Raw genomic sequence first — 24,633 nt, 5'->3', positions numbered from 1 at the left:
TTACCTTAATTAATTACCCACACTACCAAAGCTGCCTGGACATGCACCAACTCTGTCCTGTGCTGAGTGTTTCTATATAATAAAAGAAGTGCTGGGCAGAATCAAGGAAGGCAGACATTGATTTACTTTGAGACTCAAAGTGACCTTATGTAATGTCTCCCCATGTAATCCTTAAGGTATATGTTTATTATTTAGGCCCTTACCAGCTTATGACTTTGGGCAAATTACTTAACCTCTATAATCCCTACTGTTCTCACCTTTGAAAGGTAGACCTACTGATAGAATTAAATGAGGCAATTTATGTCAAGTGTCTGGAACATAAATATTGGGGGAAAACTAGTTGTAAGAACTTGGAAATGAAACAGCCACTCTAAGATTCTGTTTCCCCATCTATAAAATGGATGAATTATATGGGCGCTCTCTAAAATGAATAGGCGGCTTCTAGAATTCCCCGTTTCCTCATTATGGGAGGCATTCAGGCAGGCTAGAGTAGGAGTTCTCCATCCTGGAACATTAGAATCAGTTGGGGACAGTTTTTAGAATTATGATCTAGACTCAGCCAGAGGTTCTGATTCAGCTGGTCTTGGATGGAGCCTGGGCATCTGTATTTTTTCACACTCCCCATGGGATTCTAACAGGCAGACAGCATTGCGAAGCGTTCAACCACATAACTGCTTAAAGACTGTTTAGGAGACTGAAGCCTAATACGTAGCATCTGAGAAGACCAGGTTGAGGCCCTTTCCAGATCTAATTCCATGAGATTTCCAGGTCTAGAATTCCAGATTTCATTCCACGGCTCTTCCAGGAACGAGACATCAACACACATTTGCCTCACCTTTGTCATCAGGCAGCAGAAACTCTTGGTTTCCTGAGGGCTTTGGGGCTCCTACGGTTACTAACCCAGAATTAGAATGCCATTCTTGGCCTGGGACTCTGAGAAAGGAGCAGGTCAAACTTGGAATGTTTGTAGATTCTTATTTCCTAGGAGGGAGGGTCAATCTGAGTTGCAATATTGGTGTTGGAGGAGAGTAAAACTCATTTTAGGATTTCACCTGATTTCTACGTTCAGGGGGAAAAAATAGCCAGGTACACATATATCTGCAGGTTTCCTGTGGTTTTGAACAATGGTTTCTACAAATACCACAGCTTTAGGATAGCTTGTCTGCCTCTAATTCGAAACACGGTTCCAATGTGGCATATCAAAGGTGTCAGATTTATGAACTCAGGAAGGAAACGAGCATGCAAAACTGAACGGATAAGAACAGAAGTAAAATACGGTCTGATTCCTCAAGGATCTAGTAGCTGATAAAGAGCTAGATTAATAAGTAGAAACACTTCACTATGAACATCCGTAGAAAGAACAACCCTGAGGGAAAAATTATGCCACCATCAGGGCCACATGCCTGGTAATTGATCCTGACAGTAGTTTAAAATAAATTTCTACCTTATTTTCCTTTGGAGGAAGATAAGAATGATAACACAGCACCCAGAAAACATGATCTAAGGCTAGAACAAAGACTAGTTTCTCTCCTGGCATCATGGTAAATGGGAAATGCCTACCTTGGTGTGTTTTCTCATCAATGCTTTGGTGACATTTTATCCTATTATTTTGTGAACGCAGTAGATATGGGCTGCTTTCTTTTTATTTTTTCACTTTGTGTTTTTGAAAAAGTGAAAGTAAGTCATTACCACATGAATCAATCAGTGTAGTATAGTGTCAGGAGCTGTATGGTATAGTGTTAGGACTCTCAGCCTACTTGCTAGCTGTGTGACTTTGGGTAAGTTACTTTATCTCCCTGTGCTTCAATTTCTTCATCTGTAAAATGGGAATTTATGAAATAGTCCTACCTCATAGAGTTGCTGTGAAACTTAAACGAAGTAATGCATGTAAAGTGTTCAGAACAATGCCTGGCGTATAATAAATGCTCAATAAATCCTAGCTATTACTAAAACATGTAAACCAGAAAAGGCACATGGACATTTTTATCAAATTAGTTCAAAGTAAAAGACAATTTCCTTCCAGTTAATACTGCTTTAAAAATACCAAAATACAGGACTGCTGATAACCAGGACAGGGAATGCAGGATGGTGACTGATCGCCAGTGATCCACTGACTTGTCTTTGAGCAACTCAGCTATCTTTCTTTTCTTTAATTTTTCTTTCTTTGCAATGAATGTAATTCAGCCGTTCTATTACTTATGTCGTGAGGAAGCATGTAAGGGAAAACACACACATATAGTAAAGTAAAATCAAAAGAAGCAAGTATCTGGAAAGTGCTTTGCGCCTCTAAGAAAAAAAGTGCCCCTTAAATCTTGTGTCTTCTATGTGGACCATTTCTTTTTTCCTCCTCTGCCTTCTGTATGCCCTTCATCAACTCCTCTCTGCTGCCTTAGGAAGCTGCTTTGCTTAAAGGCCCAAGACCTCTAGGAAGGGGGCTGAACCTGGGAGGGCTTAACTTCCCCCAGCTGGACCCTAAATGCACCTAAACCCTTGGGCCCTTTCCATGAGTCAAATGACAAGAGTGACTTGAGAGTGAAAAGGAAAGAGAAAAAAGATTTTTAAAACCTGGCAGTGCCTTTCAAAAATGTCTTATTTTTGTTTTGTTTTGTTTTTATTTAGTGAATTTTTCCTTGTTAATGCTAAATCCAGCCAGAATTCTGGAAGAAGAAATGACTAGGTAATTGGCTAATATATGTATATATACATATGTACTTCTTTATGGTGTACTTTTAAAAAACATTTTATTTGAAAACAATTTCAAACTTACGAATAGTTTTAAGAATGTACAAAGAGTCCCTATATACGCTTTAGACTCTTTAACCTATTGTTTTCATTTATTCCCCCTCCCCTGCCATTTAAATAAGCTGCACAGAGTATGACCCTTTACTCATAAATACTTCAGCATGGCTCCTAAGAATAGGACATTCTCCTTACAACCACAGTACACTTATCAACCTCAGTACATTTAATATTGATACAACACTTTGATCCAATCTACCATCTGTATTCCAATTTTGTCCGTTGATCCAGTAATGTCATTTATGGCATTTCTCCCCTCATTCAGCCTTCTTCGTAGAAATCCCAAAAGCCTGTCACATAACGTTTGTATGTTTACTTATCAATTAATGCTGCTGACGTAAATGAATACCGTCTGTTTGCCATAGCAGGCCTGAAAGGCTTCTATCTGGAAACAGTTTGCAAAATGATATAGAAAATATATTTGAGAGTATTGAAATTGAATTTATTACTTTTAAAGATACTAACTTTTGGGACTTCCCTTGTGGTCCTGTGGTTAAGACTTCGCACTTCCGAAGCAGGGGGCACAATTTCCATCCCTGGTAGAGGAGCTAAGATGCCACATGCTGCGGGGCGTGCCCAAAAAAATAAAAATAAAAATATATTAATTAAATTAAAAAAAAATAAAGATACTAACTTTCCTCTAATTTAGTTAAGACTTTACTGAAAATTGGTTTGAATTCATGACATTTTAGCATTCTATTTTTAAAACACCTTTCAACTTCTGCCAATTAGGAACAGGGTTTTTTGTTCTTTGTGTAAACAATACGGGAAAACTTATACTAAGAACCATTTTGCATGCTCGGTCTGTTTAGTCCTGTATTTGCAACGTGGTGCACTTTTTCAGTACAGTAAGGTATGCAAGTCTAGAATATGAATTGTGAAAGAGTCAAATTGTGTTTACAAACTGTCAATATCAGTTTAAACATGGTTCATGAACACCATTATATTTTTTGCAGTTAACCACAAAACTTTATTTTACCTTTGGCTGATAATTCAAGTGGATAGATTTGCCATTATCCTCTTATAATTTAAGAAAAGAGAAAAAAATTAATGTGTGTTTGTTACAATGTCCTACACGGTCTTTGTGATCTGTCTGTAAATTTACGAATTCCCAGTTCTGAATATTTCTCCCCAAAGAGGTTAAGACTATATTTAAAAGAAACTTTTGAATTATTTTCCAGATATGCATATTATTATTCAGGATTAGGTGCTGGCGTTCTTGTTGCTGCCTATATACAGGTTTCATTTTGGACTTTGGCAGCTGGCCGACAGATTAAGAAAATTAGGCAAGAGTTTTTTCATGCTATTCTACGACAGGAAATAGGCTGGTTTGACATCAGTGATACCACTGAACTCAACACTCGGCTAACAGAGTAAGTATATTGTTAGCACCACACTTTCATAAAGAAATTAACTGCTAAGTATGTGAAAATTTGTCAAAGGAAGATTTTAAATGAAAAAAATTTTTTTTCCTAGATTAAGCATTTGGTGTGTATTGGGAATAGATCATCTGATAGCCATCTTTAGCAATTACAGCCTATGCCGCAGTGTATTTTCCCTATCTGTTAGTTTTTTTTGCCTTAGTTATGTAGTAGGCCTATTTGAGGAATGAGCTTACATCCTTTACTTATCTCTCAAGGAGATAAACAGATATTTATCATGGGCCTGACAGATATTAAGATGACCCTCAAGATGGATGAATGAGTGAGTCAATGATTGAATGAATTCACCAAGAGACTTGTCTTAGTACTTGTTGACTCTTCACTTGGTCAACAAATATTTGAGGGCCTATTATGTGCCAAACAGTGTTCTAGATGTTTGTGATATACCAGTGAATGAGACAAAGATCTACATCCTCTTGTTGCTTACGTTCCAGCAGGGGGAGATAGATGATAAGCTTTTTCTGACTGGAGGTCCTGGCAAGAGGGTAGTGAGCATATGAGGTCCAAGAGGAGGCAGGATCAGAGCATGTAGGGCCTGGCTGGCCTCAGCTTTGCCACTGGATGTTTTTGATCTGAGGAGTAGCATGTTCAGATTTCCATTTTCAAAGGATCACACTGGCTGCTGTACTGAGAATAGAGTGGGTTGAAAATATCATCAAGGGTAGAAGCAAGGAGCCCTTCCCTATTCCTGTTGCAATGCCCTTCCTAGCTCCTGCTTTTAAACAAATTGACTCCTACGTTCAAAATGTTAATGTTTCTCTCACAGGATTAACTAATTGAATGATGTTAACTTCTTAGAAGCGTGAACTAATCCTGAATTTCTTCCTTTGTACGGTATTTAGGTGGGGAAAAATGTCATTCAAGAGGCTAAGACTGTGAAAGAGGCTTGCAGGAGTCTGAACAAGTGTTGCCTGTCTCTGTGTTTGTTAGATGTCTGCTTCACCTTTCTGACTGAAGACCTCCTGCCTGTAACCACTTAGGTGTGATCTTTTTTAGTGACATCTCCAAAATCAGTGAAGGAATTGGTGACAAGGTTGGAATGTTCTTTCAAGCAATAGCCACGTTTTTTGCAGGATTCATAGTAGGGTTTCTCAGAGGATGGAAGCTCACCCTTGTGATAATGGCCATCAGCCCTATCCTGGGACTCTCTACAGCTGTTTGGGCAAAGGTATGTGAAGCGTGGGCATTTCCGTGTGTGTTAACCCACGCAGACAGAGTTATTTTCAGTATGCAGGATTCTGGTACTTGTGCAGATCCATGTTAAATGTCATTTGAAACCACACCCAGGAGCATGTTGTTAATCTGGTGCTCTAATAAGGAAGATTGTTTTTAAAGTGATTCAAATGTCACAGTTATTACCTCAGTTACATTTTGTTTTTGGAACTGTTACTACTTTAGGTAAATCTTCTGGCATACTAATTTAAATTACATAAATGGTCATGTCCTTATTTCAGGAAACATAATTTAAAAATATGACATTCCTTCAAACTATTGCATGAATATAAAACATTTAAATAAGTTTAGATTTGTCCTATTTATTTTTAATTGTTACCTGTGACAGTTAAATGACACTCTGACAATTTTGCCTTTCAGTAAAATCCACAAAACCTGTTCTATTTCAACCAGCACTCCAGAGTTGAGAAACTTGACTGGCAATTTTTGCTCATTCTGGGGTTGATGATGCGCTTAGTAGACTCTGGCATCTCTTTTGTTTCGATTCTTCCTTTACTGTTCTCCTGCAACATCTTGTTTAGCCATCTTATTCAGTAGAATGCCCGTGAGTAGATCTGGAAGTATGGTTTTCAAAGTGATTAAAAATCGTGACACGGGGCTTCCCTGGTGGCGCAGTGGTTGGGAGTCCGCCTGCCAATGCAGCGGACACGGGTTCGTGCCCCGGTCTGGGAGGATCCCACATGCCGCGGAGCGGCTGGGCCTGTGAGCCACAACTGCTGAGCCTGCGCGTCTGGAGCCTGTGCTCCGCAACGGGAGGGGCCGCGGCGGTGAGAGGCCCGCGCACCGCGATGAGGAGTGGCCCCCGCTTGCCACAACTGGAGAAGGCCCTCGCACAGAAACGAAGACCCAACACAGCCAAAAATAAAAATAAATAAAATAAATAAATTAAAAAAAAAAAAGAAGTTGTAGCACTGAGTGCAACTCTTTAAAAAAAAAAAAAAAAATCGTGACACAATAAAAAAAAGGATGGTGCATCCTTTCCAAGCAGTAAGGTTTTATTTTAGTTTATTTTGCAGTTAACAGAGGAAAAACAGTAGTAGATACAGAACTCGACACTATTCCCAGAAACACTATCTAGAGAATTACATGTGGATTTCCTTTTGCTGACTCTGTTACCGAATCAAGTCCGGCTGCTCGCCGCCTAAAAAAAATCAATACTTGCAAAAGTTGGTAGAAAGGAAAGTTGCTTTTAATCAGAAATGCTGGCAGTCTGGGGAGATGGTGGACTTGGTGTCCCCCCAAAACCATCTCTGAAGATTCTGTTCAGTCATGAAAGCTTTTAAATGGAAAAGGGGAAGTAACCTCAGTTCATTGTTGAGATAGGGGGTCAGAATCATCGCCCTCCTCCACTGCGTGCAGGCTTGCGCGCAGGCTTGTTGACCTCTTGTGATCTTTCTTTAGATGCTATCTTGTTCACACAGTTTGTTCACGAGATTACTGAAGGGGGAAGCTAGGGAAGAGACCTGGTCATCTGTTAATTACTTATTCTGCATTTCTACATCTTTGATCTATGGAAAGAACCAACAAGTTAGGCAAAGTATTGTGTGATCAAAAGATCTGAAAGGTGTGCTAGGGGGCCGGAGGTGAGTAGAGCGTGGGGGCGCCTGGTTTAAGGTTAGTGACAAGACCAAGGGGCCTCCTGCAGAGAGCTCTTTCCTGCAAAGGGCGCTTTCCTGCCAAAAGCTGCTTACGACTCCTCTTGGGGAGCATATCACCAGGGCGGATCAAATGCGCCCCTTGTAGGGAGTGGAAACGGCCGTTGGATCGGGTACAGTTGAGTGTGGTTTGCTTCATATCTACAGTGTTTGATAAAGGACAGGGTTTGGGAAGAAAAAGTAAGTGAAAGAGTTGATCAGACTGTCTTTTAACATTTCTCCCCATACAAAAGGCATGCAATGTTTCTCTTTTTTCCAGATACTCTCAGCATTTAGTGACAAAGAACTAGCTGCGTATGCAAAAGCAGGTGCTGTGGCAGAAGAGGCTCTGGGGGCCATCAGGACTGTGATAGCTTTTGGGGGCCAGAACAGAGAGCTGAAAAGGTCAGAAGCGTTCTTTGTCCACTCGTTCAAAGAACCCACTTTTACATTTTGTTACTTATTCGTTTGTGATATGTGTCTGCTGCTTTCCTTTACCTAATATTAACCCCTCACCCACAAAATATAGGCACCCTTTACTGATGGCTAGAGTTTAACGTCAGACTTTACGGCAGGGTTCTGACCTTTTTATGTTCCGTGGACTTCTTTGGCAGTCTGATGAAACCTATGGACTCCCTTCATAAAATAATGATTTTAGGGGCTTCCCTGGTGGCGCAGTGGTTGAGAATCTGCCTGCCAATGCAGGGGACACGGGTTCGAGCCCTGGTCTGGGAAGATCCCACATGCCGCGGAGCAACTAGGCCCGTGAGCCACAACTACTGAGCCTGTGCGTCTGGAGCCTGTGCTCCGCAACAAGAGAGGCCGCGATAGTGAGAGGCCCGCGCACCGCGATGAAGAGTGGCCCCCGCTCGCCGCAACTAGAGGAAGCCCTCGCACAGAAACGAAGACCCAACACAGCCAAAAATAAATAAATAAATAAACAAACAAATAATTTTTTTAGGGGACTTCCCTGGTGGCACAGTGGTTACGAATCCGCCTGCCAATGCAGGGGACACGGGTTCGAGCCCTGGTCTGGGAAGATCCCACATGCCGCGGAGCAACTAAGCCTGTGCACCACAACTACTGAGCCTGCGCTCTAGAGCCCACGAGCCACAACTACTGAGCCCACGAGCCACAACTACTGAGCCCGCATGCCTAGAGCCCGCGCTCCACAACAAGAGAAGCCACCGCAATGAGAAGCCTGCGTACCACAACAAAGAGTAGCCCCCGCTTGCCGCAACTAGAGAAAGCCCGCGTGCAGCAACAAAGACCCAACGCAGCCAAAAATAAATAAATAAATAAATATTTTTAAAAAAATAATAATAATTAAAAAAAAAATTTAAATGATTTTAAATGCATAAAACAAAATACGTAGGATTACAAAGGAAACCAATTATAGTGAAGTACAGTTATCAAAACATTTTAAAATTGTGATGTGGTAATTACATATCTCTATTCTTAACCTATTAAATACTAAGAACTAAATACGGGTCAAATATTTACTGTAATTCAAAGTAGGGTTGCAGGTAAAAGATACTTTAAGATATCTGTAACAATTAGAACAGTGGTATGAAAATGATCTAGGATTTCTTTTGGCAACAAAGTCACAGTTACTGCTAACCATACAGCAGTTTGTTGCCTGCCTTGAGAATTGAAGGAAATGCTGAATTCCGGTTAGAGGTTAGTGGAATTAAATATGTAAATTTTTTCCCTTTCAAGTTCCTTAACCAGGGATTCAGGGTGGAGTACCCCTGCTCTAAAGGAACTTGATAGTCGAAAACCTATATGCCAGAACAAAGCCCCCTAATAAAGGCTACTCAGCTCTACTTAAATGCCCCAACCAGTTTTCTTTAAATCATAACATCCCCTAATATAACTGAAGTATGACTCCGTGTGCAGTATTTTCTTTTGCCATCCTATGGGACTCCTGATACCCAAAACTCTGAAAGAGAAATTCTCTGGAAATTCTCCAGCCTTAAAAGCAGAGGTTCCCTACTCCCCTCTTTTTCATTTTCTATTTTTCTGTTCCTTAAGCCCTCTTCAAAGCCAACCTATGCCTGGTTCTCTAACTCTTCCTTTTTCTCTCTCACTGCTGCTTCCTGTACACAGTAGCCCACGCACCTCAGGATGAGTGTAATCAGTGCCTCTCCATTAGCAGCAGTAAGCGAGCCGCCTCAGCGAAGGTAATTACAGCATGTCCACCACTGTCCCTGGAGCCCCATGTCACGTTGGGGCTGATGTGCGGCCGGGCCACCTGGGACTAAGCAGTGCTGGGCATGGCGAGCTGGCTGTCTCCCCAGGGACGCAGCTCAGCTAAATGTATGCATCGCCCAACACTGAGGAAACAACACTGGAGAGTAGGGTGCTTTAAGTAATTGAAAGACATAAGTTTTGGTGGCAACGTACATTTTAAAAAAATGAACAAATTCTCAACATCTTATTTGGTTAAACTGAAAAAGATATTATGTTGTTTGTCTTTTGTTAGAAATAGAAACGCTCTAATGTATGTGGTATTTTCTCTAAAGTCTCATTGTATATCAGTGGATTTTTTTTTTTTTCTGATTTTAGGGAGCCAAAATCAAAATTTATAGACTCTTTGCATCTAGCATGGAAGGCTTAACTGAAATTGACGGAAAAAAATGTTGTTATTTGACGGAACCATTCTAGACATTTATACCTTTATGTCAAATCCTAGAAGGCAGTAATATGAATTTTAATTAATATTCAAAAATATGACAATAATAGAGAGCCATATTTAGGAAGACATTAAATTCTAAAACAATAGTAATAATAATAGTAATAGGAATTATCAGGTTTTGCCAACTGTATGCCAGCACTGTACTAACAACCTTCTATCATTATCTGTCAACCTCATAATCGTCTTGCAAGGTAGGGATTAGTAACTCCATTTTATAATGCCATTTGCAGCAACATGGATGGACCTAGAGCTTATCATCCTAAGTGAAGTAAGCCAGACAGTGAAAGACAAACATCATATGATATCGATTATATGTGGATTTTTAAAAAATGATACACGTGAACTTATTTACAAAAGCGAAAGAGACTCACAGACATAGAAAACAAACTTACGGTTACCAAAGGGGAAAGGGAGGGGAGGGATAAATTAGGAGTTTAGGAATAACATATACATACTACTATATATAAAATAGATAACCAACAAGGACCTACTGTATAGCACAGGGAACTATACTCAATATCTTGTAATAATCTATGAGGTAAAAAGAATCTGAAAAAGAATATATATATGTATGTATAACTGAATCACTTTGCTGTACACCTGAAACTGACACAACATTTTAAATCAACTATACTTCAATTAAAAAGAGTAACTCCATTTTACAAGTGATGAAACTAAAATCTAGAAAAGTTGAGTGAGAGCCTATATCCCATAAGTAGTGACCACTTTATAACCTTGTACCCAGGCTTGACAGTTGAAGGTCAGCCTGATCAAAACCAAAACAAAACAAAAACCAAACCAAAGCAAAACAAAAAAGCAAAAGCCCAAGTATAAGTACACAAACATGTAAAATTCCTGTCCCTCACCCAGTGGGGCTGTGGAAGGAGGGTTTTCTCTGGACAAGACAAATTGGCCTGTGTTAAGAATCTGTTTTAAGAGTCCCAAATAGTATTTACATTTTGGCGTCATTCCTGGTTGGCTTGGCTTGGTTTCTCTTCTTCCACCTTTACCTTGACTTGTGATGCTGGCCATGAAGGGATGGTGAGGTTCTCCCAGGGATGGGAGTTCAATCCTGGAACAGCTATGGGAACATTGGTGGGACTGGTAGGGACCAAGGGAGATGGGTCCAGGCCAGTAAAGAAAGGCCTCGGATGGGTTCTAGTCCTGGCCGATCCTGAATCGGTTGAGTTCCCAGGAAGCCGGGTCTCACCAGGGGTTTCTTACTTTTATGGCTTTGTGCCTTAAACCTCCAACTATCAAGGAGGTGAATATGGCTCAGATTATGGATTGTTTTCTTATTATCATGTTTTCCCCTCATTTTCTGGTAGGTATCAGAAACATCTAGAAAATGCCAAAAAGGTCGGAATTAAAAAAGCTATTTCGGCGAACATTTCCATGGGCATTGCCTTCCTGTTAATATATGCGTCATATGCGTTGGCCTTCTGGTATGCATCCACTCTAGTTATAGCAAAAGAATACACTGTTGGAAATGCAATGACGGTAAGTTGTTTTCCTAATATTTATGAAGAATCTGAAAATGTTGTTTATCCATCTACCTTTTCTTTTCTTTCATTCTCCTCCTTTTTGAAGGATGAGCCATGGTTATAGGCTTTTTTCATTCTGTAAATCTTTGCTCTGTCCTGTGGGCAGAGCTGACCTTCTAGAATACACAGGGCATAACATGTAGATAGACCAATTGAGAAACATATGGAGCATATAAATTTTAAAAAATGGAATGAATTTATGAATGAACAAATATGTATTGGCGCCATCCTCATTCTGCCTTTGAGTTTCATTATATAAGAAAGTAAACATTATTATACATAGGTCATACTATGAGAGAATGTTAAATTTACATGATATAAAACATCAGCTATCCAAATACAAGATGAAAAGTTATTTGTTTCTTTTTCTTTTACAAAATGAAAATAGCTTCCTTTTTATGATTATAAAAATATATACTAGTTATACAAAGAATCAGAATAATTTTAAAAATTAGAAATTACTTAGAATTACTTATGATCTAATAATCCATATATACTTAATGATAACTTTTGGTGTATATCTTCCGGATTATTTTCTGTATGTGGATTTTTTTTCCTTTCAAAACTGGGATTGTATTATGCATACCTCTTTGTAAACGTTTGATAAACTAGCAATGTATTGTGACCTTCTTTCCACGTCAGTGACGGTCAGGGCAACACGTAACCATTCAACTAACCATGTTTTAAAACCTGCACTTCCCTATCTTTCTAAACAGAGGACATGGAGCACTATTTGACCCCTTGATGATGACTTAGGGACATTATGAACATTTATCATTTCAAAATGTTCTCTAGGGTGGTACCTTCAGACTACATTGACGTTTTGGGGCTGTTTGGCTGGATGAGCTTTCGTCATTGCTGAGTCTGTTGTTTTCTCCTTTTGGTCTCCTCTCTGGTTGTCAGCTCGGAAGCTCTCCACCTCTCTTTACTTCCTCCTTTGCTAAATTTTTTGAAGAAAGGAGGTTGAATCCTGACTCTGCCATTCACCCTTTGTGATGAGTGTGCCCTCTCTGGCCTGGTCTCCCCATTTGTAGAATGCAGACAGTGACTTCTCCCGAGTAGGGCTACAGCGTGATACCCATGATGCAGGGAGCCCAGCGATGCCCTCTGCATAAAGACTGAGAACTCTAGCACATTGACTTCATAGCATTGCTTTTGGTAGAGACGGTTTTGCTCTCTTAGTGGTCTTTCTCTGTATTGCAGATAGTGGCTAGATATTTGAGAGATATTTGAGTTCTGGGTATGTGAAGTGTTACTGTTACCGTCTTCTGAGAAAAGACAAACTATGAGTAGATGTTTCAGCATGCCCAGAGATAAAGGAGTCATTTCTCTTCATTTATGTTTTCTTCAGTTAACGTTTGTTGATAATCTGGATTCCTGAAGCTATAGTGTTGACTTTTCTATGTCAATTTATTTTCCTAGTGAAAAAAATATAAAGGGAAATGTGTTAAGTTTGTGTGCTATAGTACAGAACAATTGTATAATGGAATTATTAATCAACGCACACAGGTGTGATTTAGTGTTTTATAATGTGTGAACTATTACTTTTTGTATTAAAAGTCTTACCAAAATATGTATTAATACATAACGTAGTACTTTTTAAGGAAAATTTCTTGGGGCCAAAATCTGTTTTATCTTGAACATTCTGTGTAATTCCATGCATAGTTAGAGAAAATCATATAGGACTGAAAAATAATACTGATGGAAAATGTTTTCCTCTGGTGGCAATAGCTTCAGAATCAAGGAAATAGGTTTGAAAAATCTTTCTGACTTTGTCTAAGTCTAGGAGAAGAGCAACAGATAGTTTGGCAAGCTAGACAAAAAAAATATTTTTGAGACTGAAGAAACCCATTCGTGCAATAAAATGCTATAGTAACCTTGTAAATTTTACTCTTTTGCCAAAAAACTTTTAAAGGGATAAACCTAATCTCGACCCTTTGGGTAGTGTATGTTCCACACAAATCATATTTGAGATGATGGTGGACTCCAGAATAGGACTTATAACTTTTCCTTGTGTTCTTTTTGCTCAGGTCTTTTTCTCAATCATGATCGGAGCCTTCAGCATTGGACAGGCTGCTCCCTGTATTGATGCTTTTGCCAATGCAAGAGGAGCAGCATATGCGATCTTTGCTATTATTGATAATGTGAGTCATTTATTATTTTAATGCCAAAAAATTCTTTGAGGTCTGGCTAATTAAATCTGGCTTTCAGTTAAATGTCGTGCGAAAATTATGCCAAGTGAACAACCTCTCCTTAGTAATGAATGAAATCAAATGCCTCTTATTAATATTTCTGAAAGTTTATCTTTAAATAATCAAGTAGCACTGATCTCATTTTGGGAAAGTACATCTGCACTAGTGTGTTATTATTAGAGTTCAAAGCAAAGATGTTTGTCTTCCTAGTTTTCCACCTTTTCTCTTTCATTTTGTAGCCAGACTAAGAATATTATGATTTGTATACAGGATGAGTGGATGGAAAAATTACTGGTGGGACCAAAATTGATTGTATGCTTTGCTGTGGGTTGCCCCCTGTCAAAAAAAAAAAAAAAAAGATCCCTGTGCGTATGATATAATTTTGAATCAACTATATTGCATAAGTTGTACTGACTGCAGTGAAATAAAGAAAATCATTTTGACATAAGTATGTCACTGCATTTACACAGAGAAAATGCAAACTAGGTAACTGAAATGTGATTGTTTAATCCAAGCAATTCCTATTTCATTAATCTAAGTCATGAGAAAATTGTTCAGCTTCTGCGTATATAGAAAATTTACATCGTTCCTAAATAACTTGGCTCTAACCAATTGTTCAATCTTCTCAACCCAGTCCATTACATTTGTTGTTTAGGAATAAGCTAATTTTCACTAAATGCTGAAATACCTGGATATATCCATGATAGTATGTTTTTGTTATTGCAGCTGTAGGAATGTGCATGTTTGACCATTTAGAAAATTTATGAGGATATGCCAGAAACTTAAAGTGAAATATCGTATGAAATGAAATGAATACATCCCTTATGTACTTTTCAAGAAAAGCCTATTTTCTGAGAAGGAATATTTCCTTAAACACACAAACACGCACACACCATCTTCGACTTGAGATGCCATTCTGGGTCCTATTTTTGGAATTTGCTGAAGCAGATTCCTTAAAAATACAATTGTTTGTCCTATGATGGAATAGTCATTGAATTTTGTTTTATTTAGAAACCTAAAATTGACAGTTTTTCAGAGAGAGGACACAAACCAGATAACATCAAAGGGAATTTGGAGTTCAAAGATGTTCATTTCTGTTATCCAGCTCGACCTGATGTCAAGGTATTGTAAGTAATGTTTATAGGAATTCCTAATTCAGAGTGATTGTTTAATCATCTTAAAGAATCCATAGTCTCTATTATTTTGATATGTATGTGCTTCTTTCCTTTTGAGATTATAGTCCCTTATTTGGTACTTTTTTTCCAAATTTAAAATTGAATCAGATTACTCCCCTTTTAGGCTTTTGTTGTGAAGTGTGTTCTTTTTCTCTCTTTTCCCTCATAGATCTTAAAGGCCCTCAACTTGAAGGTAGACAGCGGTCAGATGGTGGCCCTGGTTGGGAACAGTGGCTGTGGGAAAAGCACGGTGGTCCAGCTGATACAGAGGCTCTATGACCCCACAGAGGGCATGGTAAGTGGGAAGAGCCATGTTCTCCAAAGTGGGAAGCTGGATACCAATTAGCCTTTTGAAATTGTTTTGCTTTGTTTGGTTTGGTAACAAATTTGCATGTGAATCCAATTTTGGTAAAAAGGCTATAGAATTGTAGTGCATCTGGATAATGCATTCAAAACCTTGGGCTGTTTTAACAAAAGTACTCAAGATGATAAAAGCCAAAGAAGCTAGACAACACTCTCCTCTGTTCCAACTAAGCTTTTCATAACCCACTAGGTCACTGGAAAATAGTCATCCAAACCACTGGGAGGACTTACTAAGTTTGGTCAAAATTATTCCATATAGCAATTATTAATAACCTTGTGTTCAGGATCACAAGAAATCTTAGGACAGTAATTAAATTCATCAAAGGCCGTTGAGTTTTCTTAAACGTTGGAATATCTGAAGGGGAAAGTGGGTTAGTCTCTAAGAAGCTTCTGGGGACATGGGGAACAGTAATGGCCTAGGGAATATTTTTTTGGCCTTTAAAAATTTTGTTATAAATTCTAACTTATTTATATTTATTGGAGTATAGTTGATTTACAATGTTGTGTTAGTTTCAGGTGTACTGCAAAGCAGAATACCTTTTCTGAGAAGAAGACATTCTCTTACATAATCACAAAACGATCATCAAAATCAGTAAATTTAATGTTAATACAATACGAGCCCACAGTATATATTCAAATTTCCTCAATTGCACCAACTTTTGGATGTTGAGTTTACCTGACATTGAAATGTATTATAATTCAACAGTAATGAAAACAGAAGTTTACAAGTTACAAAGAAAAACAAAAAAACCTGAAAAGGCATTGAGATAGAACAGAGATTGCAGGAATGAATGAATACAAAGTTTTCTAGGATACACAAATTATTTATTTATTTACTTTAATAAAATTAACAAACCCTCTCTGAAAAATCTGATACACCAAGGAGGAACATAGGGCCATCCTCATTTCCTAAAGCAAACTCTAGGCTGGTTCAAGTGTAAACAGTTTTATTCATTTTTTAAAAAGAACATACATAGTAAATACTAGCCATTGAGGATAAGCATTTGAAAACATCTTATTTTTTAAATTATTATTGGAGTAATACATTTTTAAAAGAAAATACATGTCAGCAGGGAAAAAAGTCTTCAGAAATTCTATAACTCAGAGATATTCACTGTTCACATTGTGATTTAGCCATTTTTTTACTGCTGAAATAATAGAAAAAATGCCCAGTGGTACAGTTGACTGATTCAGTTTTTCCTTAAATCTCTCCCCGTAAAAATCAGTAAAACTATAATAAAAGAAAGCAATAAATTGGAACAAATAATTTATGATATATGTGGGAAAACTATTATAATCACTGTTTTAGAAATTAATATGAATCTATCACAGGATATGAACATGCAAATCTTTCAAGAATAAATGTAGATTTGTAAAAAGTTGAAAGAAATGTTCAACCTCACTTATAGTTGTATGTGAATTAAAATAAATATAAGCTACCACCCCACACTTATTAATTAGAAAAGACATTAAAATGATAAAAGCTAATAAATTATAATGAAGCAGATATATATTTATATATTCCTGCTGACATAGTAAATTATTAAAAATCTTTTTAGAGGGTTGTTTATTCAACCTTTATTCAGCAAATAATAAATGCCCAACATATGCCAGTCATTGTATAAGTTAAGCAATTGTTATCAGAAAGAAAAAATAAATCGTACTCTTCGGCCTGGTATTTCTGTGCTTTTACAATGCTTGTCCTTCAGTGTTCCTTGAAGGAAGCCAGATATTCAGCAGGGGGGAAATGCTGAAGTAAATTATGGTATATTACATGCAGTAAAACATCACAATGCCATCAAAATGATATGTGGACTAGGTAGGTAAAGGGACATTTTTATTCAGATTTAGTAATGGTAAGCAAAACTAATAGTTATGCCCAAAATATATAACCAAATATATAATCACTTATGGGGAATAATCTATCCATAAAAAAACTGTATATGTAAGATTATAAATATCAAAAGAGAGAATACACTTTTTATTTCTAGTCTTCCACATTGTTTTATTTCCAATTCTCATTTCTAACCACTGAAATAAGTTAAATATTAGCTAAGGCTTTTTTGGTAACAAATTAAAGAGTCTTGATGCTTTATACATCAGAAGGTTTAAAATATTCAATGGAAGTATTTTGTTTTTTCAGATTACCATCGATGGGCAGGATATTAGGATGTTTAACGTAAGGTATCTGAGGGAAATAATTGGAGTGGTGAGTCAGGAGCCGGTGCTATTTTCTACCACCATTGCTGAAAATATTCGTTATGGCCGTGGAAATGTAACAATGGATGAAATAAAGAAAGCTGTCAAGGAAGCCAACGCCTATGAGTTTATCATGAAACTACCACAGGTAAAGCCTCTGTCAATGTAGTTGCCCTCGAAATGAGAATTTCAGCTCATGTGAGTTCTTTCTTCAAAGGTTAAGCTAATAATGTTTGAGGTACAAGGTTGTCCAACTTTGCTAGGTAAGTCCCTTGAATTATCCAGTTGGAGCGTATAGCTTGGTACATGAAGCATACAAAATTTTATACAGCGTATGTTGGTAGTTTGTCAGAATTCGATATTATTTATTTTATTATAATTTGTGACTCATTACGATGGTCAAAATGAAGCTCCCTGTTGTCTTCGTGAATTTCTAGACTCCATAGCTTTTTCTATCTGAAATACTTCAAGAGCTCCACCATGCTTTCTCTTGTAGAAATTTGACACCCTGGTTGGAGAGAGAGGGGCCCAGCTGAGTGGTGGACAGAAGCAGAGAATCGCCATCGCTCGGGCTCTGGTTCGCAACCCCAAGATCCTGCTGCTGGATGAGGCCACCTCAGCGCTGGACACTGAGAGTGAAGCTGAGGTACAGGCAGCTTTGGATAAGGTCAGTGGACCCTAAACACCTGAAGGCCAGCCAGTTGAGACTTTACTGAAAATTCTTGCCAATGCTTTGCGAGTCTAGGTTGAAAAACATAAACATAAGAGCAAATGAAGCTCTCCCGTGGGGCTTTCTTGGTTTCTCCTTTCTGTCAAGGCACATTGCAGAGAGAGGTGGGCAGCCCATGAACTGGCTTGCTTTGACCAAGGTGCAGTGAGCCCTAATCCAAACCTGTGCAGTGAGCCGCTTAGCTTTGTTTTTTTCTTGCATATAGGCTAGGGCTTTGATCAAAAGTAGTTGTGGTAAAATGTACAAAGAAAAATCTGGTTACTTACGCAGTGGTCCAGCTGAAAAGCAGTTCAAATATTTGCCTTATTTTGTAGGCAGTACATCGTCTTTATCTATTCATGAAAATGAATGGATGCTTTTCTGGAAATAAAGTTCAACTTGCGTGTTTGTCTAAGCATATAAATAAGCAACACTTTTTAAGGCTGCTGAGCTCATGGGCCCGGCTCAGAGTGTCTAAATCTCTCACTGTTATCCTTACTAAACTAAAGCTTCAAAGGAAGAACCTTATCTTGGGACACTTTCAAGGTCAGTGCTGAAGTCATCTGTAATAACAACACAGTATTAAAACCAGAGTCAGATGACATCATGTAAATGGGTTTCAAACACATAAATATCATAAATATATTTGATTTGAGAAAGTTTAGTAATAAGATGTGCAAGTTACTTAGTCTATCCAACCTGCCTCTTGAAATTTTATTTTTTTGAATTGACCTATTTTATTTTGTTTTATTTTTTGATTTTTATTGAAATATAGTTGATTTACAATGTTGTGTTAGTTTCAGGTATACAGCAAAGTGACTCAGTTATACATAGTATCTATCGTCTTACATTTTAGACATGAACTGTATGAACCTTATTTTCTCAGGAAAATTTATACCTGAATCCTAAGTAAACACAGTTGCCTTGTGTGCTATAAACTGTAGTTAATTCATGCTTCCTGGTTTATCAGATTAATATTTTGGCTTATCTTATATAATGTAATTTAGTAATTAATGAAAGATTATGATAATTATTCCTCACAAATTTTTATACTCAATTACATTGCTTTCATGTATATTAAGTCTCAATATTAAGGAACCAAAATATAATACATAGGAGAATTGTATTTGCCTAGTTAATTAGAAGTGACTTAAATCAAGAAATCATAAAAATAATACATGCATAAATTAAACAATTAATTTTAACTCAAAACACATAAATGGTCATTCATGTGTCAATATATAGACTTTTTAGCATAAAGTTAGGTAGGATAAGAGAGATATTTATGTGAAAAAAAAAGTCCTATTCAGCCCTAGGACCCATGTCCCAATACTTTGTAGGATACAAACATTCAATATGTTAGCCCTTGCTGTGCTAAATGAACAGAATTACTGGAGATGTTGTTTTTCATGATATGAATTCTGTCAGCAAATATTATAGCCTTGCAAGTTTTAATTCATATTTGGACAGGTTACTTCATTCAGTTTTAGCAATTTGTGTTCTGTAGGATTATGGCCCACTCCTCAGTTGATAACCTTTTACATATTGACTTTAAAAATAGCTGACGAATCACTCACAGTTTTTTTAAATCTCCAAGAAAAGCCATTAGCAGCTTGGGGTGGTGCTTAAGAGCACAGGTTGTGGTGCCAGACAGGCTGAGGTGGGAGTCCTGGCTTTGCCTCTTTCTCGCTACATGACCTTGGGCAAATTAACTAACCCCTCTAAGCCTGAGATATTGCAGAAGTAATTGGGGTGGGGGGCAGGGGGAGAAGTAATGTCATAGGATGATTGAATAGATTAAATGAGATACTGCATGTAAAGTTATTAGCACATACCTTGCCCATGAGAAACAATGCAATTATTATGGTGATTACCATTACCATGATTATTATTCATTTTATTGATTGCTGAATCAGTTAGCTATTGCTGCATAACAAACCCAAATTCAGACTTAAAACAATACTTCTGTAGATTGGCTGGGTGGATCTTCTGCTATTTTTACCTGAGCATATGGCTGTATTTACCTGGAGGGTTGACTTAGCTAAAATGGTCCAAGATGGCCTCACTCACGTGCTGGCTGTTGGTTGGGCATCTCATACTCATGCTTGTACTCACTCATACAATAGGCTAACCCACCTTCTTTACACAGAAGTCTCAGGCCAGTGTATCCAGAGGCAGAAGCTATACGACGTCTAGAGGCTTAGACTCCAGAACTCACACAATGTCACTTTCACCGCATTCTGTTGGTCACAGAAAGTCACAAGGCTAGCCCAGATTGAAGGAGTGAGGAAATAGATTCTGTTTCTTGATGGGTGAGCTGTAAAGGATCTGTGACCATATTTAATCTTCCACAGCACACTCTCTGCCACAATTATTTACATTTCTCCCAAGTGCAAAATAAATGCACCTCTTCCCAAGACCCTCAAAATTTTCATACAGTTATGAGATCAGGCTCAAAGTCAGTATCTGAAGACGTGAATGTGGTCCAGATATGGATGAGATTCTTCATGTTAAGCTCATCTTGATCCAGAGAACTGTGAACTAAAGAGACGTTATCTTCCACACATATACCCACCATGTAATGGTGAGGCAGGGACAGGCTAATTATAACAGACACTCCTATTCAAAAAGGAAAACAGGAAGCACATAGCAGTTACTGCTCCACAGCAATTTTGAAATGCAGTCAGATGCATGTTGCCAATTACTCCACTGCTCCAAGGAAAGGAAACGTTCCTTGATTAAGGCTCAATTCTATCCTTAGTAGAATGGGTTCCCTAGTGTACTTTTTCTGCTTGGTTTGGGGCTCCAGCCTCTGGGCTCTCAGATTCTCCCTCTGAGAGCTCTTTCCTTTTCCATAAGAAAGGGCCCATGTCTGCAGCTGAGTAACTTTCTCAGCATACTTTCTGCTCATAGAAATTTGAGACCCAGAGGCCTCTTTCATTTTTAATTTTCTCAGTCTCTTTTAGTCCAAGCTGGTGGACTCTCTTAAAGACTTTGTGAGTTTGCTTAAAATTTGACTGTAGTTTGCTTAAGGCCCAAAAGTTACATCTTTAATTTTTTGGGGGGGCAAGCCTCTCTCTACTTTGGGCTGTATATGAAGCTGCCATTAGAAAACCCTTTAGAGCCTTAGAAGCCCTTTTATGTAGCAGAGTGTCTCCTAGAATTTGCCTTAAATTTTCCAGAGATTTTAACAAAAAAATCTTACACCTACACCCTGATTTGATCTTTGGTCTCATTTGATTGGATGATTAACAATTCATTTTCCAACCCAGCAAGTACTGGGTCTTCTTTGTAGCCTCTAAATTCACCTTGCAAACCAAATGGCTTCTTCTTTAGCTCATCATTCTCTTCTCATACCTTATCATATACAGCCTGGCACTTTCAACATTCTGTTTAGAGATCTCTGGAATCTCCTTAGCCAGATGTACAAGTTCATTAGATAAAACATCTTTCTTCCAAGTTACTACAGGGAACAGTTTTTCCAGTTATTCTAAGGTTACGTAACACAGGTCACTGTCTTTCCAGCCTCCAATAGCAATTTCCTTACTTCCAGTCTCCACTAACAGTATTATCACCTCCCTTCTAGCCACTGCCTGCCATTCAGATCCCAGTCCCAAAGCCAATGTCACATGTTTTAGGGTTTTGTTACAGTAGCATCCCAGTCTAATTACCAATTTCCATATCAGTTGCCTTAATCCAGCACTTAGTGGGTTGGCTGGTGTGGTTCCTCTATTGGTTTTGCCTAGTCTCCCCAGGCAGCTACTCTCAGCTCAGGGTCAGCTGGGCTGGAATGTTCAAGATGGCCTCACTCATGTGCCTGGTAATTGGTGATGGCTGTTGCCTGAGGCAGCTTGGTTCTCCTCCAGCAGGCTTCTCATCCTCAAGTAGACTAGACAAGCTTCCTTTCCAGGTAGCTTTCAAAGATGGCAAACACACAAGCTATAAGGCCTCTTGAAGTCTATGCTTCAGAAATTGCACAAGCATTAATTCCTTCATATTGTTTGGTCAAAGCAAGTCACAAGGCCTGCCCAGATTTGACGAGGTGGAAAAATAGACTCCACCTCTGAAAGGGAGTAGCTGCAAAGTGTTTGTGACCATGTTTTATCTACCGTAGTTGCTACAAATAGTTTATAATCTATCCAGTTGACTCCATACATTGCAAGATAACTAAACTGATATATTTTGCAGACAATAAACTATGTCTTTAAAAGGGAAATCCTTCATTATTGTACTCCCCCCAATGATACTAGTCAGTCAATTGGCTGGTCCATCTATTTATATACCACCTCTCTTTTAACAATGAAAAGTTGAATTTTGTAATTAATTATTTTTCCTCTGAGGAGCATAAGGATATACTACTATTATAGTTATTGTTTTTCCTCCCTGATTACCTAGCCTGGAAGAATAATATTTTCCTTTTGTGGATCCTTTATACATTTATCGATACCTCTTGTGGCACCAAGCTATTGTAGTTAGCTATTTATTTATATGCCTTCTCTCTCTTAGAAAGAATAAACCCCCTAAAAGGCAGAATTAATAAATGGTTCATGTTTGTGTCTCTATAACACCTACTCCAGTGCCTTGCCCATAGTAAAGCCTAAATAAATTTTTACTGAATTGATTACCATGGCCTAGCTCATTGAGATAATACATGTCTACATTAAAAAAATTATTAATGACCATTTCTGCTTTTGGCTCAATAGATAGCAGCTATTCATCAAAATAAATAATAGGTTTTTCCAATATAAGGTCTTAAAGAAGAATAGAAAAGCAGACTTGGTATTTTGATTTTTTAAAGAAAGTCAATAATCACAAAGTTTCATACCTACACACACTCTCCTACTCATAGTGTTTCCATACTGGAGGGGCAAGAAAAGAACCAGAGTAGTGATTTAATGAAATGATTGCCAAAAGTTTCATTTTATGCTTTTTTTCCCAGAAGTTCCAGAAAGGCTCATGGAATAGTACTTCCTTTGTTTGGGCCTGCCTTTCATTCCTACACATCCAAAATTAGTAGAAGTTCCAAATTTCTTAATAGTTGGTGTCCTTGAATCTAGGGTATTTATTTGCCAATGTTTTGTCATCACTGGGGTGTTTGAAAATAGCCCTTTGAAAATAGCCCTTTGTGTCAGATCTCCTCTACTCTGGCCAAAGAATCTCGGTCAAGGGTGACAGTTGCTAATTTTGAAATTAGCAACTTTGCCCACTTTGTTTCTCCTGCACACCAGTCATTTACTCGCAAGTCTGACTCCGATTCCTCTGGGTATTTTTTTTTTTTTTTAATTTATTTTTGGCTGTGTTGGGTCTTCGTTTCTGTGCGAGGGCTTTCTCTAGTTGTGACAAGTGGGGGCCACTCTTCATCGCGGTGCGCGGGCCTCTCACTATCGCGGCCTCTCTTGTTGCGGAGCACAGGCTCCAGACGCGCAGGCTCAGTAATTGTGGCTCACGGGCCTAGTTGCTCCGCGGCATGTGGGATCTTCCCAGACCAGGGCTCGAACCCGTGTCCCCTGCGTTGGCAGGCAGACTCTCAACCACTGCGCCACCAGGGAAGCCCCCCTCTGTTTTTTTTTAAGTTGATATAGCATCAACCTATTATGATCATCATGATAACCCAGTCACTGTTGGTATCATGAATATTATGAGGTTGATCAAAGTGTTTCCTCTGGGCCTCATCATACATGGACAAAGCCATGCAGCTTCCGTATCAGTAAATCAGTAAATATTTATGAATGTTTCTTTGGGGCCCATATGCTAAAAATCAAAGAACAGTCTTAAATGTTGTCCAGTAGTTATGCTCTAGTCTCTCTGTCTTTTTATGGTGTAACTCTTTTATATTTATTTAAACACAATTGAGTCATCTGGCTATTTTAGAGTAAGGACCGAAGAAGAAAGACCACATTATTTTTTTCCAGGCGGCTATGAAATTGGCTCCATAGTCCACCTTTTCTCTACGGAGAGACAAAGCATATTTATTCATACTGTCATACTAATTCTTAAATGTTTTACGTCTATTTCTGGACTCTCTATATGGTTCTATTGATCAAATTGTCTTTTCACGTGATAGCTTCCCCCAGAATTTACTATTTTAATTGCTGTAGCTTTTTTTTTTTAATTTAATTTATTTATTTTTGGCTGCGTTGGGTTTTTGTTGCTGCATGCAGGCTTTTTCCAGTTGCGGTGAGCGGGGGGCTACTCTTCATTGCGGGTGCGTGGGCTTCTCATTGCGGTGGCTTCTCTTGTTGTAGAGCATGGGCTCTAGGTGCACGGGCTTCAGTAGTTGTGGCTCGTGGGCTCTAGGCGCGCAGGCTTCAGTAGTTGCAGTGCACGGGCTCAGTTGCTCCGCGGCATGTGGGATCTTCCTGGACCAGGGCTCGAACCCGTGTCCCCTGCATTGGCAGGCGGATTCTTAACCACTGCGCCACCAGGGAAGCCCTAATTGCTGTAGCTTTTTATGTTTTAGTATCTGGTGGAGATATTACCCAGATACTCATTAACTTTTTCAGAATTTTCATGGATGCTCTTTTTAAAAAATTTGAGATATAATTCAGATACCATAAAGTTCACCCTTTTAAAATGCACAATTCATTGGCTTTTTCAGTATATTCACAAGATTTTGCAACCATCAGCACAGTCTCAGTGCAGAAT

At 38.4% G+C, this 24,633-nt stretch overlaps 1 protein-coding gene across 1 annotated transcript in view; it reads left to right on the top strand.

The window, feature by feature from the left end:
• The window catches only part of ABCB4 (ATP binding cassette subfamily B member 4), an 83,865-nt gene that overhangs the window by 12,383 nt on the left and 46,849 nt on the right, over positions 1 to 24,633 (top strand). Inside the window, exons 5-14 of the mRNA XM_068550481.1 lie at positions 2,620 to 2,677; positions 3,981 to 4,172; positions 5,238 to 5,409; positions 7,389 to 7,513; positions 11,135 to 11,306; positions 13,381 to 13,494; positions 14,554 to 14,664; positions 14,887 to 15,012; positions 17,224 to 17,427; positions 17,776 to 17,946. Coding sequence (XP_068406582.1) covers positions 2,620 to 2,677; positions 3,981 to 4,172; positions 5,238 to 5,409; positions 7,389 to 7,513; positions 11,135 to 11,306; positions 13,381 to 13,494; positions 14,554 to 14,664; positions 14,887 to 15,012; positions 17,224 to 17,427; positions 17,776 to 17,946 — 1,445 coding nt within the window. The remainder of the gene's footprint in view (positions 1 to 2,619; positions 2,678 to 3,980; positions 4,173 to 5,237; positions 5,410 to 7,388; positions 7,514 to 11,134; positions 11,307 to 13,380; positions 13,495 to 14,553; positions 14,665 to 14,886; positions 15,013 to 17,223; positions 17,428 to 17,775; positions 17,947 to 24,633) is intronic.

The sequence above is a fragment of the Eschrichtius robustus genome, chromosome 8 (assembly GCF_028021215.1).
Source record: "Eschrichtius robustus isolate mEscRob2 chromosome 8, mEscRob2.pri, whole genome shotgun sequence".
NCBI lineage: Eukaryota > Metazoa > Chordata > Mammalia > Artiodactyla > Eschrichtiidae > Eschrichtius > Eschrichtius robustus.
The sequence above is the reverse complement of the archived record's forward strand: the minus strand, read 5'-3'. Positions and strand labels throughout refer to the sequence as shown.